General features: G+C 36.1%; 1 protein-coding gene across 9 annotated transcripts; it reads right to left on the bottom strand.

The window, feature by feature from the left end:
* Positions 1–150: 150 nt before the first annotated feature.
* On the bottom strand, positions 151–19,466 carry Unc-104 (kinesin family member unc-104). Of its 9 annotated transcripts, none has more exons than XM_076388094.1 (29): positions 19,030–19,466; positions 16,390–16,561; positions 16,161–16,243; positions 15,984–16,062; positions 15,562–15,907; positions 15,211–15,466; positions 14,574–14,731; positions 14,343–14,482; positions 13,771–13,809; positions 12,436–12,570; positions 11,914–12,360; positions 11,618–11,820; positions 11,405–11,522; positions 10,550–10,701; positions 9,831–10,009; positions 9,124–9,261; positions 8,072–8,209; positions 7,813–7,931; positions 7,321–7,690; positions 7,158–7,248; positions 6,959–7,074; positions 6,333–6,873; positions 6,034–6,223; positions 5,451–5,698; positions 5,088–5,353; positions 4,162–4,402; positions 3,954–4,090; positions 3,787–3,888; positions 151–3,678 (listed from the first exon to the last, which is right to left on the bottom strand). In XM_076388094.1, exons 2-29 carry the CDS (start codon positions 16,487–16,489, stop codon positions 3,582–3,584), a joined length of 5,229 nt encoding a protein of 1,742 aa, XP_076244209.1. In that variant the 5' UTR covers positions 16,490–16,561; positions 19,030–19,466; the 3' UTR covers positions 151–3,581. The 9 variants fall into 9 exon arrangements, with proteins under 9 accessions (XP_076244209.1, XP_076244206.1, XP_076244207.1 ...); XM_076388091.1 differs by having other exon boundaries at positions 10,550–10,722; positions 19,030–19,465; XM_076388092.1 differs by having other exon boundaries at positions 7,321–7,687; positions 10,550–10,722; positions 19,030–19,465.
* Positions 19,467–19,761: the final 295 nt, after the last annotated feature.

The raw sequence follows: 19,761 nt of genomic DNA, 5'->3' as shown, positions 1-19,761 counted from the left end.
TTTATAGAAGGGAATAAATCAACTTTATACATGCAATACTATTGCTTTGAATTAGTAATAACATTAAATTAATATTAGAACAGTAGATACCTCTATGTATCCAAAATAAAGTGTTTTCCCTTGTATAATGAAATACAGATACACCGCGAAGAAAGTTTTTTAAGCATGTAAGCTTTTTATTGACCGATTTATTACACGTTACCACTTACAGTGAGCCTAGCGAAAATCGAATAATAATAATAGTAAATACAAGTTACAGTATCGATGCATGTTTCTCATAGCAAACGACCAAAAACGAAAACGTTTTTGCGATAGATTCTTTAGTTACCTTACAAACAAGTACATGAACTTACACATTTTGGTACAGATCAAATCATCGTTAATCCTTCATTTTTTATACGCCTCCGGATGATCTTTGACATTTGACAAAATGCTTACGTTAATATTAAATTTATTTATATAATATACTTTATCTGTATAAGGTATATATATATATATATATATAAGCAAACGTATTCTTTCGCACATTCTCTCTTTCTCCCATTTTCTCTACTACACACGCATGCTTATTCATTCTTTTCTTTCTAAGACTTTCCTTTCGCTCTTTCGCTTTCATTTTTCTTTAACTCCATATTTTTGACTTCTAATAACAACAATATCATTATTAATCTTACCAACAGCGTTTGGCAATTTTCATTTTTAACGCTCGTATCGTGTTTTATCTCCGCCCATTTTTATTATTCTCTGTCTCTTTGCTCTCTTTCCACACTTGTTTTTTCACTTTCCTCTTCTTCTAAATTAAAACTTTAACCCCCTGAAGCAATATTATTAAAATACATAAATTGTTCTTTATTTTATCTTATATTTTTTGGTCAATAAATTATTCATAAATAATAAAAGTAAAATATAAATATTATATAATAATAATAAAAATAACAAATATTTGTATCGTGTACAATTTGTAATTTGTTTCGCGAACAGATTGAATATCTTTTTCACATTGTTTAAAGAAGAAGCTTCTTTCAATCCTAAATTCAATAACGACTCACAGGCGTGTAAGGAATATGTTTAAAAATAGGAATACATTAAGTAAAGCATTCTTATTTTTCGATTCAAATGTTTAATATTTGTTGAATGTTATAAATATTCATGAGAGATTCTCTTTGCATTTTTCATTACTATTTTCTTATGTTTATCTTACATGAATCTCTTCCACTTCTATTCATAATAGAATATGGAACTTCTTTGGTATATCATTTAAATACGGATAACAATTTAACAACTTTTGATAAAAAACATAATGCAAGGAGATTATAATCGAATTTTTCATTTACTAACAATATTTAAATTTAACATTTTTTGTTAAATTAGATTAATTAAATTACAATTCTTTTTCGAGGGTTTTTGTTACAAATCCTAGTACAATGATGATACATTCTTTCAATAATATTGTCCATCACTATAAAACATCTGTGATTCAGGAAGTCATTAAATACAAGTAAAAAAAATTAATTTAAAGCAATACTAATTGCTTTGTTACCCTAAAAAATTCAATTAAACATATATTTGATTTAATATAATCAAATATCATAGTACTTCTAATGTATTCACAATGAATTGTGACTCCTAATCACATACATACGATTTCGATGGACAACCACAATCGTTCAACTGCACACGAACACAATTTTTGCGTGTACTACACCTCCTACGATGTACGTGGAGGACTCCTCGTTACGATACATCTTTTTTTTTATACATATCTTTGAATATTCCTCCTTTTATATACACTGTAAAGAGACAGCCTCGCTGTGTTCGTGCGGAGCTTTACGTTATAAAAATACTCAAAATGAATACTACCATTTCAAGTACAATTACACTGTTAGCAAAACGTAACAAAATCAATTATGAAAATAATTGAGAATGAAAATTCATATACCTAAATTCCAAGTAATTATCAATGTACAAATTTACTTAGATCCTTGCTTCAAAGGGTTAAACTTTGAATGCAGATAGCTTATTACACGAACAATTACGATCTTCCGTTTCTTATCGATACGAATGTTATCATTAACAAAATAAAACTATCAGATTCTACAACAGTTAGCAAGCAAATACGGTAACAGGAGCGGGGCGTATTTTCGCATTAGCCACCGCACATATAAACAACTAAGAAAATAATCCGCCTCGAAATTTTTTACTAATTTTTCCTGATTTATTTTCTGGCCTGACAGTACAGCAATTCTGTAAATTATTGTGTTTATGAGATCTCAAGGCTTTCCTTACTTTAGGAAAGGTTGTTGACTTCAACCAGACTGTTTCTGAAGTATCAGAATAAAAATGAACACATATATCTGGGTTTTGTGCAAATGTACATACATCAAAACAAATTTTCAGTAGTTTACAATGTATGCTTGTATAAGAGCCTAAATACATGTTTCTTTATTTTTATTCTAGATTGTTTGGAAACAGATTGATTGAAAGTGATGATCCTATTGCTATCAATTTTTCCAGAAAGAATGTAACGATTAATATGAAACTAAGAGTTTCCCTCTTAAATAATACTGTAAAAGTGATTACTCTTATTAATAGAAATGTACTTCCCTTATACGGGAGTAAAGAATTCTGAATTTCTTGATTTGGAAATTGATTTCTGAGTAACAGAAACTTGAATAAAAAAAATCTGTTATTCAATATCCGAGGCGTCAGACATGTCACGATGCGAAACAAAGCAGGACTGAATTGTTCCGATTGAAGTCGCAATAGCAAACTGAATTACCTTAAACGAATTACCATTAATAATTATTCAACGATTACCGTGACAACTTGCACGAAATATATCCGTACCGTTTCTCGGTGCAATAATCTCCGGAGACATGAACACGCGAATATTCGTAACCTCGCTACTACTTTCCTCCATACGTCGATCCCTTTTTCTCCCTCACTTTCTTACTTTCTTTCACGCGCTCTCATAAGTATACATACCTACAATGTGTTTATATCTCTTGCCTTGTTTCTATGATCGTCTTAGGAATGTTTTATTTAGGCATAAATACGTTCTTTCTTCGTCCTATGCGGTTCCGTGCTTAAAGATAATCGCTTCGTATGACCGATTAATATCGAGAAATTGAAATACGACGTAAGACGGCGTCATGAGCATGTATATTACGGTCTCGTCAACGTTGAACACGTTTCAACTATACATGTTGAAACGAACGGAGAGACCTTGGCGATTAAAGCTCGCAACATGAATTAGAATTTTTTTTTCCTCTTAATAAAACTCGAACGCGCGTAACAATTTCCGTTTACGTCAGATAAGTCTGCCTCTGTGTAATGATCTTTCTTCTTTCTATTCTTTTCCAATCGTTTCAAATTTAGATACGCGGAGATATTAATCGGCGACCATCGAAGCTGGTAGCCGATCGATAACGTTTTTTTTCCCGAGTCGTTTAATAATCGAAGACTACCGGAAATCGAAAGCTACAGAGATCATGAGACTCGAAGGCCGAGTGTGACCAGTATATCATTTTCTCGGAGGCTTTCGCAATGACACCCGTTACCTCGGCCAACGTGTCGACCACTCACTTATTCTGGTTCGACTGTTGATCTATTGGCGGAGCCAGACCGACAGGCGAAGCATTATTTGCGGCCGTTGGCCCTTTGCGCGCTAGTTTCGACCTGTAACGCAACAAACCTCTAGGATTTCTGTTTCCTCATATTTGAACGTTACAAGTGTTAACAAAATGTAATGGAACGGAAACTTTTGAAAGATTTTTGTATACACACCTGATTTGGCCAGCGAGAAGAGGATTAATGGCATAAAGCCAATCGTACACCTCCTTGTCTCCTAAAGTTTGCAGCAAATATCCTCGATGTTTCGTAACGACGCTGGAAAGAGACGATTTACTCGAATAATTATTCAGTATATGTATACATCACGATTAACAATTTACCTGAAAGTATTTGGTACTTTAACCATAGCTAATTGATCTTCGGAATATTCAACTTGAGCAGTGGCTAAATTAATGAGAGCTCTTTCCACGGGATCCTTTTCTTCTCGAAAGATTAGAACATATGGTCTTCGTACCGCCTACATTATATCGATAACATTATTACATGTAACATATCGAAAGATATTAAATAAATTTCAAATGTACTGACCACCCAGCGTTTTTTCCAACCGTTAGTCTTGTGCTCAAGAACATTCAGATATCCCTTACGAGCGATGACTGGGCTGATGCGTATCTCTTCAACTTCCGGTACGTAGAGTACTAAGTTTTCCTTCGAAGGGGAAGAAGAGCCTAATGGAGCCGGTGCAATGGTACAAGTTTGACTGTTCGGCTCGCTTGCCAATATACTATCCTGCAATTCTTGCAGTCTAGCTCTCTCCGGTGAACTCAACCTAAGGATGCACGACTTAGATCTGCTCCATACTATTATACCAGCAGCCTGCAAGTAACACTCTAGCATCACCCTGACCGTGTCCAATCATGCTGGCGGTTGTCTTTGACTCGAATAACCTCGAGTCATCATCTACCAATATTCAAGTAGACAGAAAGCGATTTTTAAAAGCTTACTTTGCGCTAAAGGTGCGACTTTGTCTTAGCAAAGCTATTCAAAGTTGCATAATCAAGATTGATCAATTTTAACAAAGCAAAAGTGATTTAGGACCTTTTTCGATTTATTATAGATCAAATAAAAATTGTTTGCAAGCTGTAATAAGGTGAATAGATTCTAATTTCATTTCGAAAATAATTAGATATTTCGATGTTCAAATTGAATCGGATCCTCACAATCTTCATTCATCCTTTTGTAATTAATTCAAAGTTTATCGTTGGAACTTTTTATTAAATACTCTTTTCTCTTGTCAGCTAACTAACTTTACACGAATATGTGTGATATGAATGAAAAAGCGAGTATCGTTTTTTTTTTTTTTTTTTTTTTTTGAATCTCGAAAACAGCATGTATATTTGCCCTCAAGGTAATACGATGCGACGAAGCGTAGACAACCGCAACTAGCAGGAGCACTCAGGCATGCAGGGAGGGTTACCTGCTCTAAGAAATCGCTAGCTCTCGCGAATACTGACTCTTGGGACGAGGAAGATATCACCGAGGACATCATGGATGTCGACATGTCGGCCATAGTGTCTTCTCCGGGTGAAACATCAGAGAGTAAAATAGGTTCTTTGCTTGGAATTCGACCTTGGATCAGTTTTATATACTTCATAGCTAATTCCTTTTCCCTCTCGGTCATTTCACAATGTTCGTAAACGTCTTTACTGGTCGAACGTTTAAGTTTTACTGGGCTAGCGTGTGACTCATTTGTTGCTTTTGCCATCATGTTACAAACTTCCTGTACGAAAAATTAATTAAAGTTTGGCAATAAGAATTTTCTAAAATAAATTAGAAGATTAATAGTATCTCTGTATTTTGAGAGAAAATGCTATTACCTTTTCGCTCTTCGTAAAATCGTGCGATATTTTGTTGCAGAATGGAACTTTGTCAATGCCAAGTTTCTCTCGCAACAATAACGTATGTCTTACTCTCTCCACTTCTTCTAATCTCGTTAATTTTTCAAGTTCCCATTGATGGTCGAAAATTAAGCTATCGCCTCTGGGCCTCCATCCGTGAAGGTTTTCTTCGCCTCTAACGTATGTGGAACTCGTGTCCAGTACGCGACGCTGTCGCCTTTGAACGCCTGAAAAAAGTAATTCAGAAAAAAGGGTAGGTACTGAATAGTAGACAGATTAAATAAAAAAAAACAATATAAGATAATTTGTTCTAATAGAATCTGATTAATATTTAAAAATATAATTATTCGATAACTTAGCAGGCAGGACAAAATAACATGTATTATTAATTTATCGATATTACTACGTAATAAAGTGAATACGATCTGCGTGATATTTTGAAGCACTTATGGAATAATATTTTAAAGTAGAACTTACGTAATAAGCAAACAATATACACGATTCGATAAGAAAGGAAAGGATCAGGGGGGAGGGGGCTATGCTAAGGGTAGACAGGACAAACCTGGGCTACCTGCTTCCGAAGAACGACGTAGCACCAATTCATAAACTCCGCTAAGTCGATTAGCTTCCTGATTGCGGTAGCTTCCACTGAACAAGTGTTTAAGAGAGCGTGGTCCTACTCTAGCATCTCTACCATAGATAATCATGCTTAGATCTTTCGTAATAATTGCTGGTCTTCCACAATTTTCCAACTGAGTAAGAAAATAAAGATGATTAGCTTTATGTTTCTACGAGACCATTAACAACTAATTTAAACTACAGTATATTAAAATATAATGTTAAAATAACAAAAGAACATACCTCTAGGTATGCCGAAATAGTCATGAAGATTTGTTCTCCATATGCTGTTACTCTATTGAGTAAGGCTGAATTGTGGAGCGAACTGTCCCAGGCTGCTTCAAATCTGAACATTGTTCTATCATCTCCAGGTACTTCTAAATATTCACCAGGGAACAGACCCAATGAGAGCACGGATGAATCGTTGTCCTCTTCTTCCGGTTCTGGTGTGTTCCTGATACGTCCAACAACCAGCTCTCTTACGTCCTTCCATCGCAATTCAGACGCAGGTTCGTGGACTATGGTAATTCGAATACGGCGTTGAATTCCTTGGTGAAGTAGGAAAAGTCCACGGCATGGTAAATCATCGCTGTGATCGACTACAGATGGTACGTATTCGCCATTTGGAGCCAGTTCACAGATTTCGAACCAAACTAACACATCATATTTGGCATGCACGTGCGAAGTGCTAGGCGATGGCAGGACGCTTCCAAACTTTGGCGAGCGTACAGGCTGGCTAATGGGTATAGATGGTGGTAACATCCGTTTTGGTGGCTGTCTCACACTATTTGGTGAATGTAAAAGGGTAAAGATATATGCGAGATTACAAATGATAGTGAAAAAATAGAGGTAAACCATTTAATACTCACTATTCCATTTTAGCATCTTTGTGTAGAGGATGTTGTTGATAATGTCCAAAAACTTTAAAGACAATTGGTTGAGTTTTGAGATACTCCAAGAAAGATTTCGTTACCGTGACCGTAATCTAAATGAATAAGATAAAAAAAATAATTATAATTGAGTAAGTAATGAAAAAAGTGCCAAACGATAGATCTGCGAATGACTCACATTTTGTACATGATAGAATCCAGGTGGATTTCCTTTTCCTGTATTCTTCACGGGCTCTGTTGAGAAGGCTTCATCGTGCCGATGTAGGAAACTGTACACAATTTATGATTATGAAAGTTAAGTAGATTCTCTTACTATAACTATACTATAAATTAAAACGTACTTGAACTGGCAAAAGATCTCGGCATATTCGGTAGAAATGCCTATAGCTTGCAATACGGTTACTCTGAATGTAAATTCAGAACCAGTTTGCAAGTGATCCGGTAGATCTTCTTCCTTCATATCACTGGAAACTGAGCTGTCTCCTCTACCGCTGTCGGCATCGCCAATATCATCCTCGTCTTTGATGTCCTTTTGTTCGTTGTGGCCCTCAACAACACGTTCCTCGTGCAAGAGGATCTGTCGATTTTTCTCAAGTGTTTGGGTCAACAACGTGTTACGTTTATTCTGCTTGTGTCCGCCGAAGAGATCGTCCTCGAAAGAGATTCTAGCAGATTGTCTGACGCCGCTTGAGTACTCACTGTTTTCCTCTTCTGGAAAAAGGGTTCGTTACGAGAATCCTACGTTGAAGTTTTCTTAAAGGGATTCAGAGCACTGTCTTGATCAAGAAAAATCCTAAGAAACCGAAAAATTTGAATGGACACTAATTACGTACCAACAACAGCTTGTACAGCTACACGCAAATAGCCTTTCACGTCTCCCTTTTCGTTGACTATTGCTACTTTGTGAATCAAGGGAACAGGGTACATGAGATTGCTCAAATATACAAAGGATCTGTAACAAGAAATAGACTACACTGTTGTTTTTTTCTTTTATGTGTGAACTTGATTGAAATTAATAAAAGTTCATAATTTTAAGAAATAAAGGATACGAAAATTGCCAACATTTTTAATTTCAGATTGTGTCATCCTCACCTTCCAACCATACGGAACCAAGGGAAACGGTCGTAGAATGGATCTCCGCCAGTAATAGCTTCGATATTGAAGTCGGGGGATGTAGGAGAGAGTTCAGCCTCATTGTGGTACATTTCTCGCATCAATTCAAGTCTTTGTCTGCACAAAAATGAAACGACTCTTCTATAGAAAAATTCTGTTCGGTTAAAGGTCGATAAAGACGTGATCGTACATTGTCGAGAAGCACAGTGAAGAATACTCGTCACACAGCATCTATTCTTTTAAATTGTGTGCCATAATAAGTGATTAAAAAAGATTTTTAAAAATTATACGAAGAAATCTTTTGTAAATGTGTTTACATAAATAAAGGGACATACATGGTACTAGCGAGAACCTGTTTTCAAAGTTGATTTTAATTTTATTTAGTTTTAGGAACTTTGCTATCCTTGTATTCTCACATAAAGAAAGATATAACTCTGCTGCTAAGGTAAGATTTGGTAGTGTACGATATCTGAGTTATTTAAGTATACAGTCAAATATTTGTCAAAACTATAATTACTGTAATTCTTTTGGTGGTTGTGTAGCGGTACGTGCACAATGAAGTCACGAAGCAAGTATGTGACAAAATTTCAGCCGCAAAGAGCACACGTGTTCAGCGAGACACACTTGAGAAACACATAAAGGAGTTAAACCCTTCAAGAACTCCTTAGTTTGGCTAACTCGTTTTTAGCTTTAGAATTCTTACTAAGACTGAAAGATCAGAAACGATTCTTCTGTCTTACGAATTAAAAGGGTTAATTCTACTTTGATCATTAAACGTCGAAGGCTTGGAAAACGCTTGGCCATGCACAATCTTATCCACCAATATCTCATCGAATCCAGCGTAGTAGCAAAGCATAGTCTCTGAAGGGAAATTATACTGCTTGAATAAAAGTGTACCGAATAGAATCGGATAATGGTGGGATGAAACTAAACATCGACATTCATGTCTGTAAAATTGTTTAAGATGAGGCGTGAAGTGTGATGGCAGTTGATAGGAGAAGAAAGAGAGTCTCGCGCGTTCGAGCACCAACCTCGAAGGCAAAAGATTTGCGAGTGAGAACTTCGGATTAGAGTAGACCGTGAGGCATTGGAAAATATCCTCTTTAGCCTCCGGGGTGCTGGGGCTCGAGTCCTCGTTGTACACGTGTCGCATCAGCTCCAAACGCTGTCTATAAGTTAACACGTAGTACTTGCGTGAGTGTCCCTGTGCGTTTTTATCCAAGCACGATCTGATTAAAGCGTCGCATGTTTTTGCGTTTTGATGTGATCATTTGATTGCATGATAATTTAAAGCACTTCGAGCGCTTACACTGTGACCATATATTGAAGATTCAATTTTTGATGCTGTTAATGTCACTTATTAAGGGATCTTTTGGTTTCTAGCTTTAAACACAGTTTTTATGATATTTTAAAGTAAACAACTTGCGACACCTTATGCAATTTGTTTTCTATATATGTGCAGAATTATGTGATCATTACTTAACAGAACATGGTACTAATCATTGCGTGCCTTTACGTTAATGTAAAGGAGGAAATCTACATTTTTATTTAAATAAATCTAGAAGGGCACCAATTTGAACTTTTTTAAAGATGAAAATGAAAATAAACATGTCTATGATATCTTGTTCAGCTTGATAGGCAGTGAACTGTAATAAATAATGTGACTCACTTTGTATACCGTAAAACTTAAAAAATAATGTAAAGCATAACATTGCAAAATAGCGTATCGATAACCAACCTAAGTTTGTCAAGTGTCCAATAGTGTGTTGCTCCATTCTTTGTGTCCTGAACTTCTACAGCCACAATCGTTCGTGGGAATGGCCTTTCTTCATCTTCATCATCTTCTACAGCAGGTAGTAAATCCGGAGGAAGAGGCGAGTAAAGTGTATCCGTAAGCAAAGTAAACTGGAACTGTACCTATAAAAAATATTCAAAGTGTATAAAGCAGTAACACACAAGGTGCATATTTTTTTACTGAAATGAATAAGTAAATCAATGGAAGTTCACAAGTAAATTAAAAATCAATAAGAATTAAATAATTCAGAAAATAATAAATTATGAACATTTTTGGTAATGAAGAGATCATAAATTATTGAACGAATAAATTAAAAAAACTATTGATAGTAAAATAAAATGACATAATATATCAAAGAAATTCAAAGAATTATAAATATGCAATATTTGTTTAATTGGTGGAACATCAAAAAGCGGTACCTATCTTATTGAGAACTTTCATTTCACGAATTTTTACGATTAATAAACGATTTAAGCAAATCACTTTATTATACTGTAAGCTAATTTTATAATTTTTGTAAAGCCAATAAAATAGATATTTGCGATTATATTTGTGAGAAGACAAATGTGAAAACGCGCGATGAAAGATGTAAATGTTGATGAATTATAAACATTGAACCCTTGCGTACAAATTTTATTCTCAAAAATAAACCACGAAAGTACCTTCTTTTTGAGTTCGACAGAAATAGCATTAGCCTCTTTGAGGAATATCGCATTGCCCCAGAGATCGTCCCGAAGACTTGTGAACTGATGATATTTCCACTTGCGGAAGGCCCAAGCGGCCAGTTGGAATTCTCTCTCGGTCCAGTTGCTCTCTGCGTCAAACAAGGGGTTGACTGAAATGCAAGCCATTACGAGGCGAAACAGTCAGAAAAGCCAAGCATTTCGTGGATAGTGGTTCCTTCCTTAAAAGGAGCCACTGGATTCTATCGACGACCAGATGATGCACCGTTCACGTTGACAAAATGTGTATTAGAGATTGGCAAGAGTAATGGAATAACAAAAACAATGTAACACGTAACATATTTATATCACGTAACATGCGTGCATTGAAATCACACGAATGATAAAATTCAATAATGAATGTACATTCAGGAAATATTTAACATTTCTCTATATATCATCATCTGATCGTGTTTTGTACAAATCCGCATAATTTTAGAATTTATAATGGAATTCTTTACTTTTTACTCTTATTTCCATTATAAATTCTATTCTTCTCAACGAAGGGATAGTACAATGTACACACGATCGTAGCTCACTTGCATGCAGAGCTGTGTAAAAAATTTAATATAGAAATTAATAACCTAAAATTAAGCGCAATAAACGTTTTACTTAATTCTGTAAAAGTAATGCACTTGAATGAGTTATAATGCATAGGATGTATAGTGTCATTATATTGTGCAGCTCTGTTCACGTGAACTTCAATAATCGTATTAAAGTAAAGAAATGCAATTAACTGTAAATAGCTAAAATAGGAAATTATGAATTTCATGAATCACTCAAACGTGTACTCACCAAAGATATCCTCCTCAATATTATTGAAATCTTCGGGTGTGTAACTGCTATACATAGACATAGTCATACTTTGTTCTTCAACTTGTCTTTGCAATGCATCTATTCGGGCTTCATAACTCTGCAAACAAAAAAAATATACAAATGTAAATATTTTTCATTTTCAATATTGTATGTCTTGTTAAATTTTTTTGTAAAATTGTGTATCTAACTTACCTTCCTTTGTTCTTCAAACAATTGATCAGCTTCCTCTTTCTCCTTGCGCCACTGTTCTTCAAGTACCAATAGCCTTTTCTCCATTTCAACTTTGAGATCAATTCCTTGATTCTCCAGTAATTCTGTCTGCGCGAAATTCCAGTCAACTGTTTCTCCATTTCCAGGTGTCTCAGCGGGGGACCCTTTCTCTCTTCGTTCACGAACTGAACATGAGATAGACACCTTTAATCTCTCTCTGTCTCTAAACGTCCTAATGTAAGTTTTTAGACGAGAATATCATGAATGCATTTACTTACCTTGATCTGGGTGATTGAATCTGAACACATGATTCTTTCCCAAAATTACACGCGATCCAGTCTTCAAAACAACAGGTTCTGTAACTTCGCATCCGTTTACATAAATTAAAGCGCCTTTCTTCGGAATTAGGGTAATAATACCCTCGTGATTCTCAAAGACACAATGTTCGCTTAGTATGTGCGGGCCACAAAGCTGAATATCTTGTGGTATGTTAGCTTCAGCGCTACCGATGCGCGTGAAACCATCTTTAATGTAATAGATCAGACACTCGGACATAAGAGGGTCCTCGTTCAAGTTAACCAAGTGAGGAGTTTTCTTTGGCGAAAAAACGCCGACTGTGACACCATCCTCCTTTACAGCAACTCCCATTTCAGCGAACACTGCTTCACGCTGAAGACGAATTAATTCTGTTCGTTTTAGTTTCTCTTCCCACGTTTCATTCAATTCTAAAAACGCATAATAAAATATAATTACATATTTTTTAAGGTTGGTAATTAAAAGCACAATGTTCCTATATTTACCAGCAATCAATTTTTCTGAAGCTTGCAACTGATCCACTGCCTCCTCCGCGATAGTCGATGTTGTATGTGACGGAATTCTTGATCGACTTTCTTTAACATCGTCCTCGCGTTTATTTGCTCTGATGATCTCGTCTCCTGCAGAAAAAAAGAACGTAACATAAAAAAAAATGTAAACTTAGAAATTCGAATTCAAAGTGTAACACGCGTCTTGGAACATCGAAAGCCATAACTAAAGCGGTGGCATAAAAGAAAGAGAAAATTTTTTCTAGGATTCATTACGTAATCTGATTAGATGTCTTTTTTTTATGTAAAATGGAGATAGAGAAGGAAAAAGATCAGAAAAATAAACCACATTAGTTCAAACTACATTAATTCAACAATTATTAAGGTTCGCTTAGAGATTGTTTTAATTAGATTCTCCAAATCTGCTACTTGTTCTTATACAAAAAATTTAGTATTGCACTTGAAGATTATTAGTTTTTGTACGTAGTCTGGTTATCATATGAAGTCTGTTAACAGTAAAGTTCAAGCACTGAAGTTAACATACATGCTGAAACTTCATAAATGCATCTTTTTTTAAGCCAGTACTGCCCGACAATTATTCTATTTTATATGTTGTACATTTTATATTATTTATACATTATATGTTATCAAAACTTCTTTGACTTTAGTTAAGGGTGCTTGTATCAAAGCATCCGAGATGCGTTCAGACAACTTTTTTTCCAGTGCCATGCAATAGTTGTAGGTCAGTTTAGAGGGACAAAGTGATGGGTCTGAGTGGATCATAAGCGAGACAAATAACATGTGTTTTTACTGAAGAGGAATTTTGACACAACAGAGAAACTATAAAGCCTAAACTCATACGCGAACGTTTACGTCTATGCCCTATGAATTGATTTATCTAAAAAATAAAAATGTAGTTCTTTAATGAATGCCGCACTATTGGCTAATGTCGATAGAACATATGACAAAAATTTAGCTACAGGACAAATACTATTTGATGTATTGTTTCATTTCTATTTCTTTTCGAGAAGGAAACATCCGTTTAAAAGCTGCTATTGAATTGTGACGAGAACAGGATAGGAACAATAATCATTAAGCGTTGGCTATCAGGTCTGATACATGTTTGTGTCAAAAAGGAAAAACAGAATGCAATTCGCGCGAAGCAAATGTAAAGAATCGTCGGAAAATCGACAAAAACACAGATGACACGCATTAATGCACTTGGCCGTGATATAAGCAAACGTTTAAAAAGAGAAAATAGACGCAAAAGAGTGATCGATTGTTTGGCTTTAATAGAATTTTTCGCTGTGTGATTGTCTTAATTTTACTTACTAGATTCTTTCTTTTCATATGTGACTTTGCCATCTGGCCCTATGTCAAGCACAAGGGAAACAAAGAAAAAAAATGTACTATGTAAATGGTGGCTTGCCTACCGCGCGCTACTTTCTTTAATATTTTATTGTACTTTGCCCTTTAAACCGTACAGGTGCATTTTATTGTCAGAGCTCTTCACTTTCCTCTTCTTTTATTTAAAACATTTGTACTAGAATTACCAACACATTCCTAATATTTTTCATAATTATTACATATTTTTCAGTCAAACACTGAAATTAACACAAAATGTAGAATCGACTATTAAAGTCATTTATTGCAATACGAAAACGTTAACTTTAAACTCTCATATCTCTAACACTCTAATTTGTGTATCTAAAAGATGAATTCCCCTTTTCTTCGTATAATTGTAATTCACAATACTAGAGTCTACAGATTTTGCTAGCTTTGCAAATTATGCAATAAATTCGATTGCATTTACTTTCACATATTATTCACACATGCCTATTATTATTAGTTCAGATGTATCCACACGCATACAAAGACGCCACACAGAGAAAAAGCTAACTCACCTTCTTGCACGTCAATACCCTCTTGTTTGAGGAGTTCTCGTAACTTTTGAATTTCCTCTTTGAGCTCCCTGATAAGCTTCGCGTTGGCATCTTCATTGACCACGGCCTTACAAACTATTTGCTTCGCTCTATCGGCATATCTAATAAGTAAACATTTAATATTCAGTCAGAACTCGATTTACAACTACTGGAACAGAAGAGTAAAGTTAGAAAAATAACTAATAATTATACCGTAATGTGGAGAGCGTCTCGTCATAGTTGATGTCTGCGGGACTGACTGCGGCAATCATTGCGGTTTTTGAATTTCCACCAAGATTTTCCCGCAACAACCACGTTAGTACAGAATCCCTATAAGGAATGAAATCGGCTTTTTTCTTTTTCTTAGTTGCCTGGAAAAACAATAGAAGACTTATTTTAATCTTGATAGTATATTTTTTCAGATGACTTATCAAAAATTTGTATGATATGAATTTGCATTAAAATTATTTTGTCTCACTGTTTTACATAGAAAAAAGGCATAAAGATGTATGCACTTACCGCCTAATAATCCACGGTGAAATACGTAGCAAAATAGACAGAAGACACGGATTACGTTAATGTAAAGTTTAGGCTATATCTGGGCAAATTCGAAAGGTGTAAATTTGTATAATTTTTATACAAGGGAATATTATTTAATATAAAAACGAAATTTTATAAAAAATGTTGCATCTATTTCCACAAAAATGTGTCTTTTCAAATGCGTGAAAGTATAGTTTATGCAAATATTGCTCAAAATGACTAGAGAATTTTTTACATGATATGAATTCAAACTGATATTTTAATTCCCTATATATTCTGAGTGTCATATAGTTAAAAGACGATTACTTACAATTTCTGCAAGAGCACTGATGACCTTTCCAAGAGTAGTCAAACTTTTGTTGATATTTGCACCTTCTTTTAATCTTGTACCCTTTGCACCAGTAGAATCGGCTCTTTCCGATCCTGCCAAATCGACTAGCGAGATTTTGCTGACCTTTTCTGTTACCAATCCGGTCGCGGAGTCCTGTTTTTGTTGTGTAAAGAAAATTGTGAACACGGCGTGAGATCTGCTTGAAGTTTCGTTCATGTTTGTGGCTGCTACAGTTCTAAACAAAGATAGAACCGACGGTAATAGAAGGGATATTAAAAGAAATGCAGTTTCTTCGATTAAAGCAAGAAATTATTCAAACCCTTCGCATACCTTGCTTTGTTACCCTCGTCTATGAGATCATGGATGTCCTGATAAGACATCACAGCTAATTTTGATAGATCTTCGACATATGGTCCTAGAAGAGGGTGTTCTCGTACACGGAGGTTTCCTTTGTTTTTGGGATTTAATAAATCCCGCACCCTTTCACAGTAGATCTCCATATAACTCACTTCCACCGAGTATTTCAGCGATTCGTTTGAATTGCGGCTAATTTTTCTGAACAAGTCTTTGCAAATTTGAGGTATGATCCCTTCTTGACCTTCTTCTTGTTTACCCATCATGGTGTACGATTTGCCAGCGCCAGTTTGTCCGTAGGCGAATATACAGACATTGTATCCTGCATATAGCGATAGTATTGAGTCCACATGTGTATCGCCATTGACAAAAAAAATTATTTCTTGTCGCGGACTCACCTTCAAAAGCATGTTCGAGCATTTCTTCTCCAATATCCTTGTACACCATCAATTGTGAAGAGTAATTTGTGTCATTTGGCTGTAGTATAGAAAACAAATATAATCATTTCATATTTCATTAACTACAATGGACTGCAGGGAATACTTTCAATTTTGAATACAAAGAAATATACTCACGTCCATGGAAAAATAAGAATAGTCGTAATTGAAGCTTTTGACTGCATCCTTGGTGCCCGGTGGTGCTTTGGGGTTCAATATTGCTGTAATACGCGAAAGAATAAATCATGTATTTGTTTCACATTAAAAAGAAGTCGTTTTGTAATTAAAGTGAAACTCGGTCACGAAAAGGAGGAAGTGCAAATGAAAATTCACTGAAAAGACAAAGCTTAAAATGAATTACACTTACAAGTGGTGTTGCCGGTCATTTCGATGATGCATTGTGCTTCTCGGGCGATCTCCCGATTGTTAAAGGGCCGTACCCTCACCGCCACCTTTACCGACGACATTTTCTTCTGTTTTTAATTCAACGTCGGGTCACGATGGCGGCGGTGCTGGCGATAAACTTTTTCCTCGGTTCTCTGCAAGAATAAAAGAAGCATCGTTAACGCGAGCTACCAACACGGAACGAAAAGTCGCGTTCGAAGATTCACATTCACTCTGATGTATCTTCACAGGTTATTATTAACAATATATTGTTCTCTGTGGCTCTATTCGATAAAATCCTTGCGTCATTATGATGTATTTTAACTAGAGGTCAAATCGTCGAGTTTTCTCAATTTCGTGGCACCTTCTATTACTCAGCAAATAAGAGTAATTAATTGATGTTGAGAACCGGCGTTAAAAAAAGGGTATACATAAGTAATTGTTATAAATAATTGCTTGTATTAATCTGTGATAATCAAATATGCTCGACGTAATTCGATCGTAGAGTAAAATATATTTTTAGATACCCGTACGCATCAAGTAATCGTTCTATAGAGAGCCTGATCAATGGTTGACTTGTTCTACTGCAAGCCCACTGATGTCCTCTCGCGTTCTTGTCTATTCAGCCGTAACGAAAAGCGCATATCAGGTGTAAAATTAGTTTTCGAAATCGTTGTGGGTTACGTGACTAAGAACTACTGTTACTTATTACAGTGAACAATGGTACACGTTTAGAATATCAGTGGAAAACCTTACAAACTTCCTGTTTTATCCAAAAAACTTTTCATCTCACTCAGGAAGTAATTAAACTTAAACTGTAGAGTGACCCACATCCATAAATATTTATTTCTAAAAAACAAATTTATCTGATTCTGGAAAATGGCTTAATGGAAGTCGTCTTATAGCAATTATACGAAAGTAATGTTTTAATCGTAGAAGAATTCAATCAGAATGACGCAGCCCTGTTGAAGGTATTAAATTGCGTCAATGATGCGCTATACTGTTTCACAGTTTGCTCCCGTGAGTGACGGTTTTGCTAATGAGTATATCAGAAATGAAGTACTATCATCTCATCAGCTGGAACCGCTTCAAACTCGCCACGAAACTCCGTCTTACAAGCTATTATTTATTTATAGTATAGTGTTATAGTAATATTATAAATAATTGATAGTGAGAACAAAAGTTGGAAGTGCTGTTTACTCCGAAGCATCCCTGAAAAGTAAAAAAGATTATGAAATCTGTATATTCAGGGTAAATTACACTAATTGAAACAGAAGAAAATGGGTGATAGTTTATATGCGTATCCTTGTCACGAGATGACGGTATCATCGCTATCGGTGCAATCGATAGTCTCGGCTAAGAATCGCAGACTGCAAGTAGCTGACGTCTGACTACGCACTGACACGAATCACTTCGAGAATCTGTACGATTACCGTGTTGCTTATAAATAATTGTACATCGTAGTTTTAAAAAGTATTCACTCAAATTTTTCCTAACCTCTTAAACAAATCTACTATTTTACAAAAACTAGTATTACAAAGAAATAGATACTGTGTAATCGGTAATGACAAAGTTTAATTCCCACGATGACTCTTCATCAACGCAGTTCTGCTTTCCAGTTAAACGAGGATCAGATCTAGTGTAATCTAGTGTACTCAATCATTCGGAATCAATTCGAGCATGATCAACGTGGAAGCATGCTTCAATCGGATTAACTTCGCCCTATGCCCTTCAATATCTCGATTCACATTTAAACGCGCTCTCCTTTTTGCTCCATTTTACTAAGAGATTTTCAATAGAATCGTGGACTAAACGAGATATCGGGGCACGCTTCGAGCCCATCGTTCGATCTGTCATTTTCAATCCGTCGAAATAATTCATCGAATATCGATTGATTATCGATAGCTCTCTATATCTCTCGATACAGAACTAGTTGCATTTGCACGACATGTCTACAAGAATTTCTTAAATCTCTTTCTAATTTCTTATCCTCCACTTAACTGGAATACTGAAAAGAATGAGTTTTTTATTTCACCACTTCATCTACGATCTATCTTTCAAATACATAGATCCACAGTTTCAAATTGAAACAACAAAGTTCCATGCAATAGAAATGTCTAGAAAGACACTCACTCCACTTACGAAAATATCCTTGCTATTTCTAATCTACAATTTCCTACAAAGTCCAAACTACGACCTAGCCCAATACAATATACTCTTAAAATCCTTTTTCATATATTTTTAAAGTAACAATAAAAAGAGGATAAAAGAAGGATAAAAAATCACGGCGGGGCAAAAATTTGCACAGGTTTCTGCACACGGTGCGCGTAGGCGGACAAAATGTCGTCTAGCACGAATAATCGTCGACGTTACGGAACAGCTTCTCAACGAAATCCAGCGAGGTCTGGCAGAAACGGATACTTCTCGATGCGTTTCGCGAATATATTTCCGTGGTGTAAGCGAAAACATCAGAGACACCGTGAAATCGATACCGAGGAGGAGTTCGAGAGTATCGCGAGACGGGCGTAGGTAAGAATGGGTAAGAAGCACGTCCACTGGAACGTACTTGCATTTTCGCTATCGATCCACGCTCGTGTAACAAGAAACATTCGGTCAGGCTTACCTTCGCTTCTAAACCCTGCAACTCCCTTCGTCCTATAGAACACAGGTTGACTGTTTCACAGTAGACTCGGCTTCTCGGAAGAACGGTGACAGCGGTCGATGACGGACGCGACACTTGGCGCATCAACTTCGAACCGATGGGAAATGAATGGGGAAAACACTCGCGGCTGTCTCGATGCACTGACGTTTCGTCAAATCTTCAAGGAACATGTACGCGGGCATTATAGTGTATTCGCATTCCCACGTATCGTTGACGATCGAGCATGTACGCGAGCGCACTGTCACACACACACATGCACACGAGTTTCAAAGCACCCTTCTTCGAAAGAAGACGCGAATCGGTACAACACGTCCGCGCAACGGTCGGTCGTCGAGTGACGAGGGGAGACGAGCGCTTGCGTGTTTACCCCCCGTTGCGTTGTCCATTAGCCGATGGCCGAGTTACTGCGCAGCCGCCATCTACCGGTCACCTGGTGATTAAACACTTGTACACCACCGAGACCGGTTGTCCTTTGAACCCGATCCCTCTAATTCATTCCTCATGCTTTTCCTAACCTCCTAGAGGTACTACTTCCATTTCTGAGAGAATTCCAACTCTTTCTTTTTAGAGATAAGGAGCGAAGAAAATAGACACTTGCTAGTGGTATATGTACACCACGTGGACTCCCACCTTTTCGTTTATTATCAAATGGGTATATGATCCGCTCATTTGCCAAATCGATTTATTCCACGA

This window comes from Calliopsis andreniformis, chromosome 10 (assembly GCF_051401765.1).
Source record: "Calliopsis andreniformis isolate RMS-2024a chromosome 10, iyCalAndr_principal, whole genome shotgun sequence".
Classification (NCBI taxonomy): domain Eukaryota; kingdom Metazoa; phylum Arthropoda; class Insecta; order Hymenoptera; family Andrenidae; genus Calliopsis; species Calliopsis andreniformis.
This window is presented reverse-complemented; position numbering and strand designations above follow the sequence as displayed.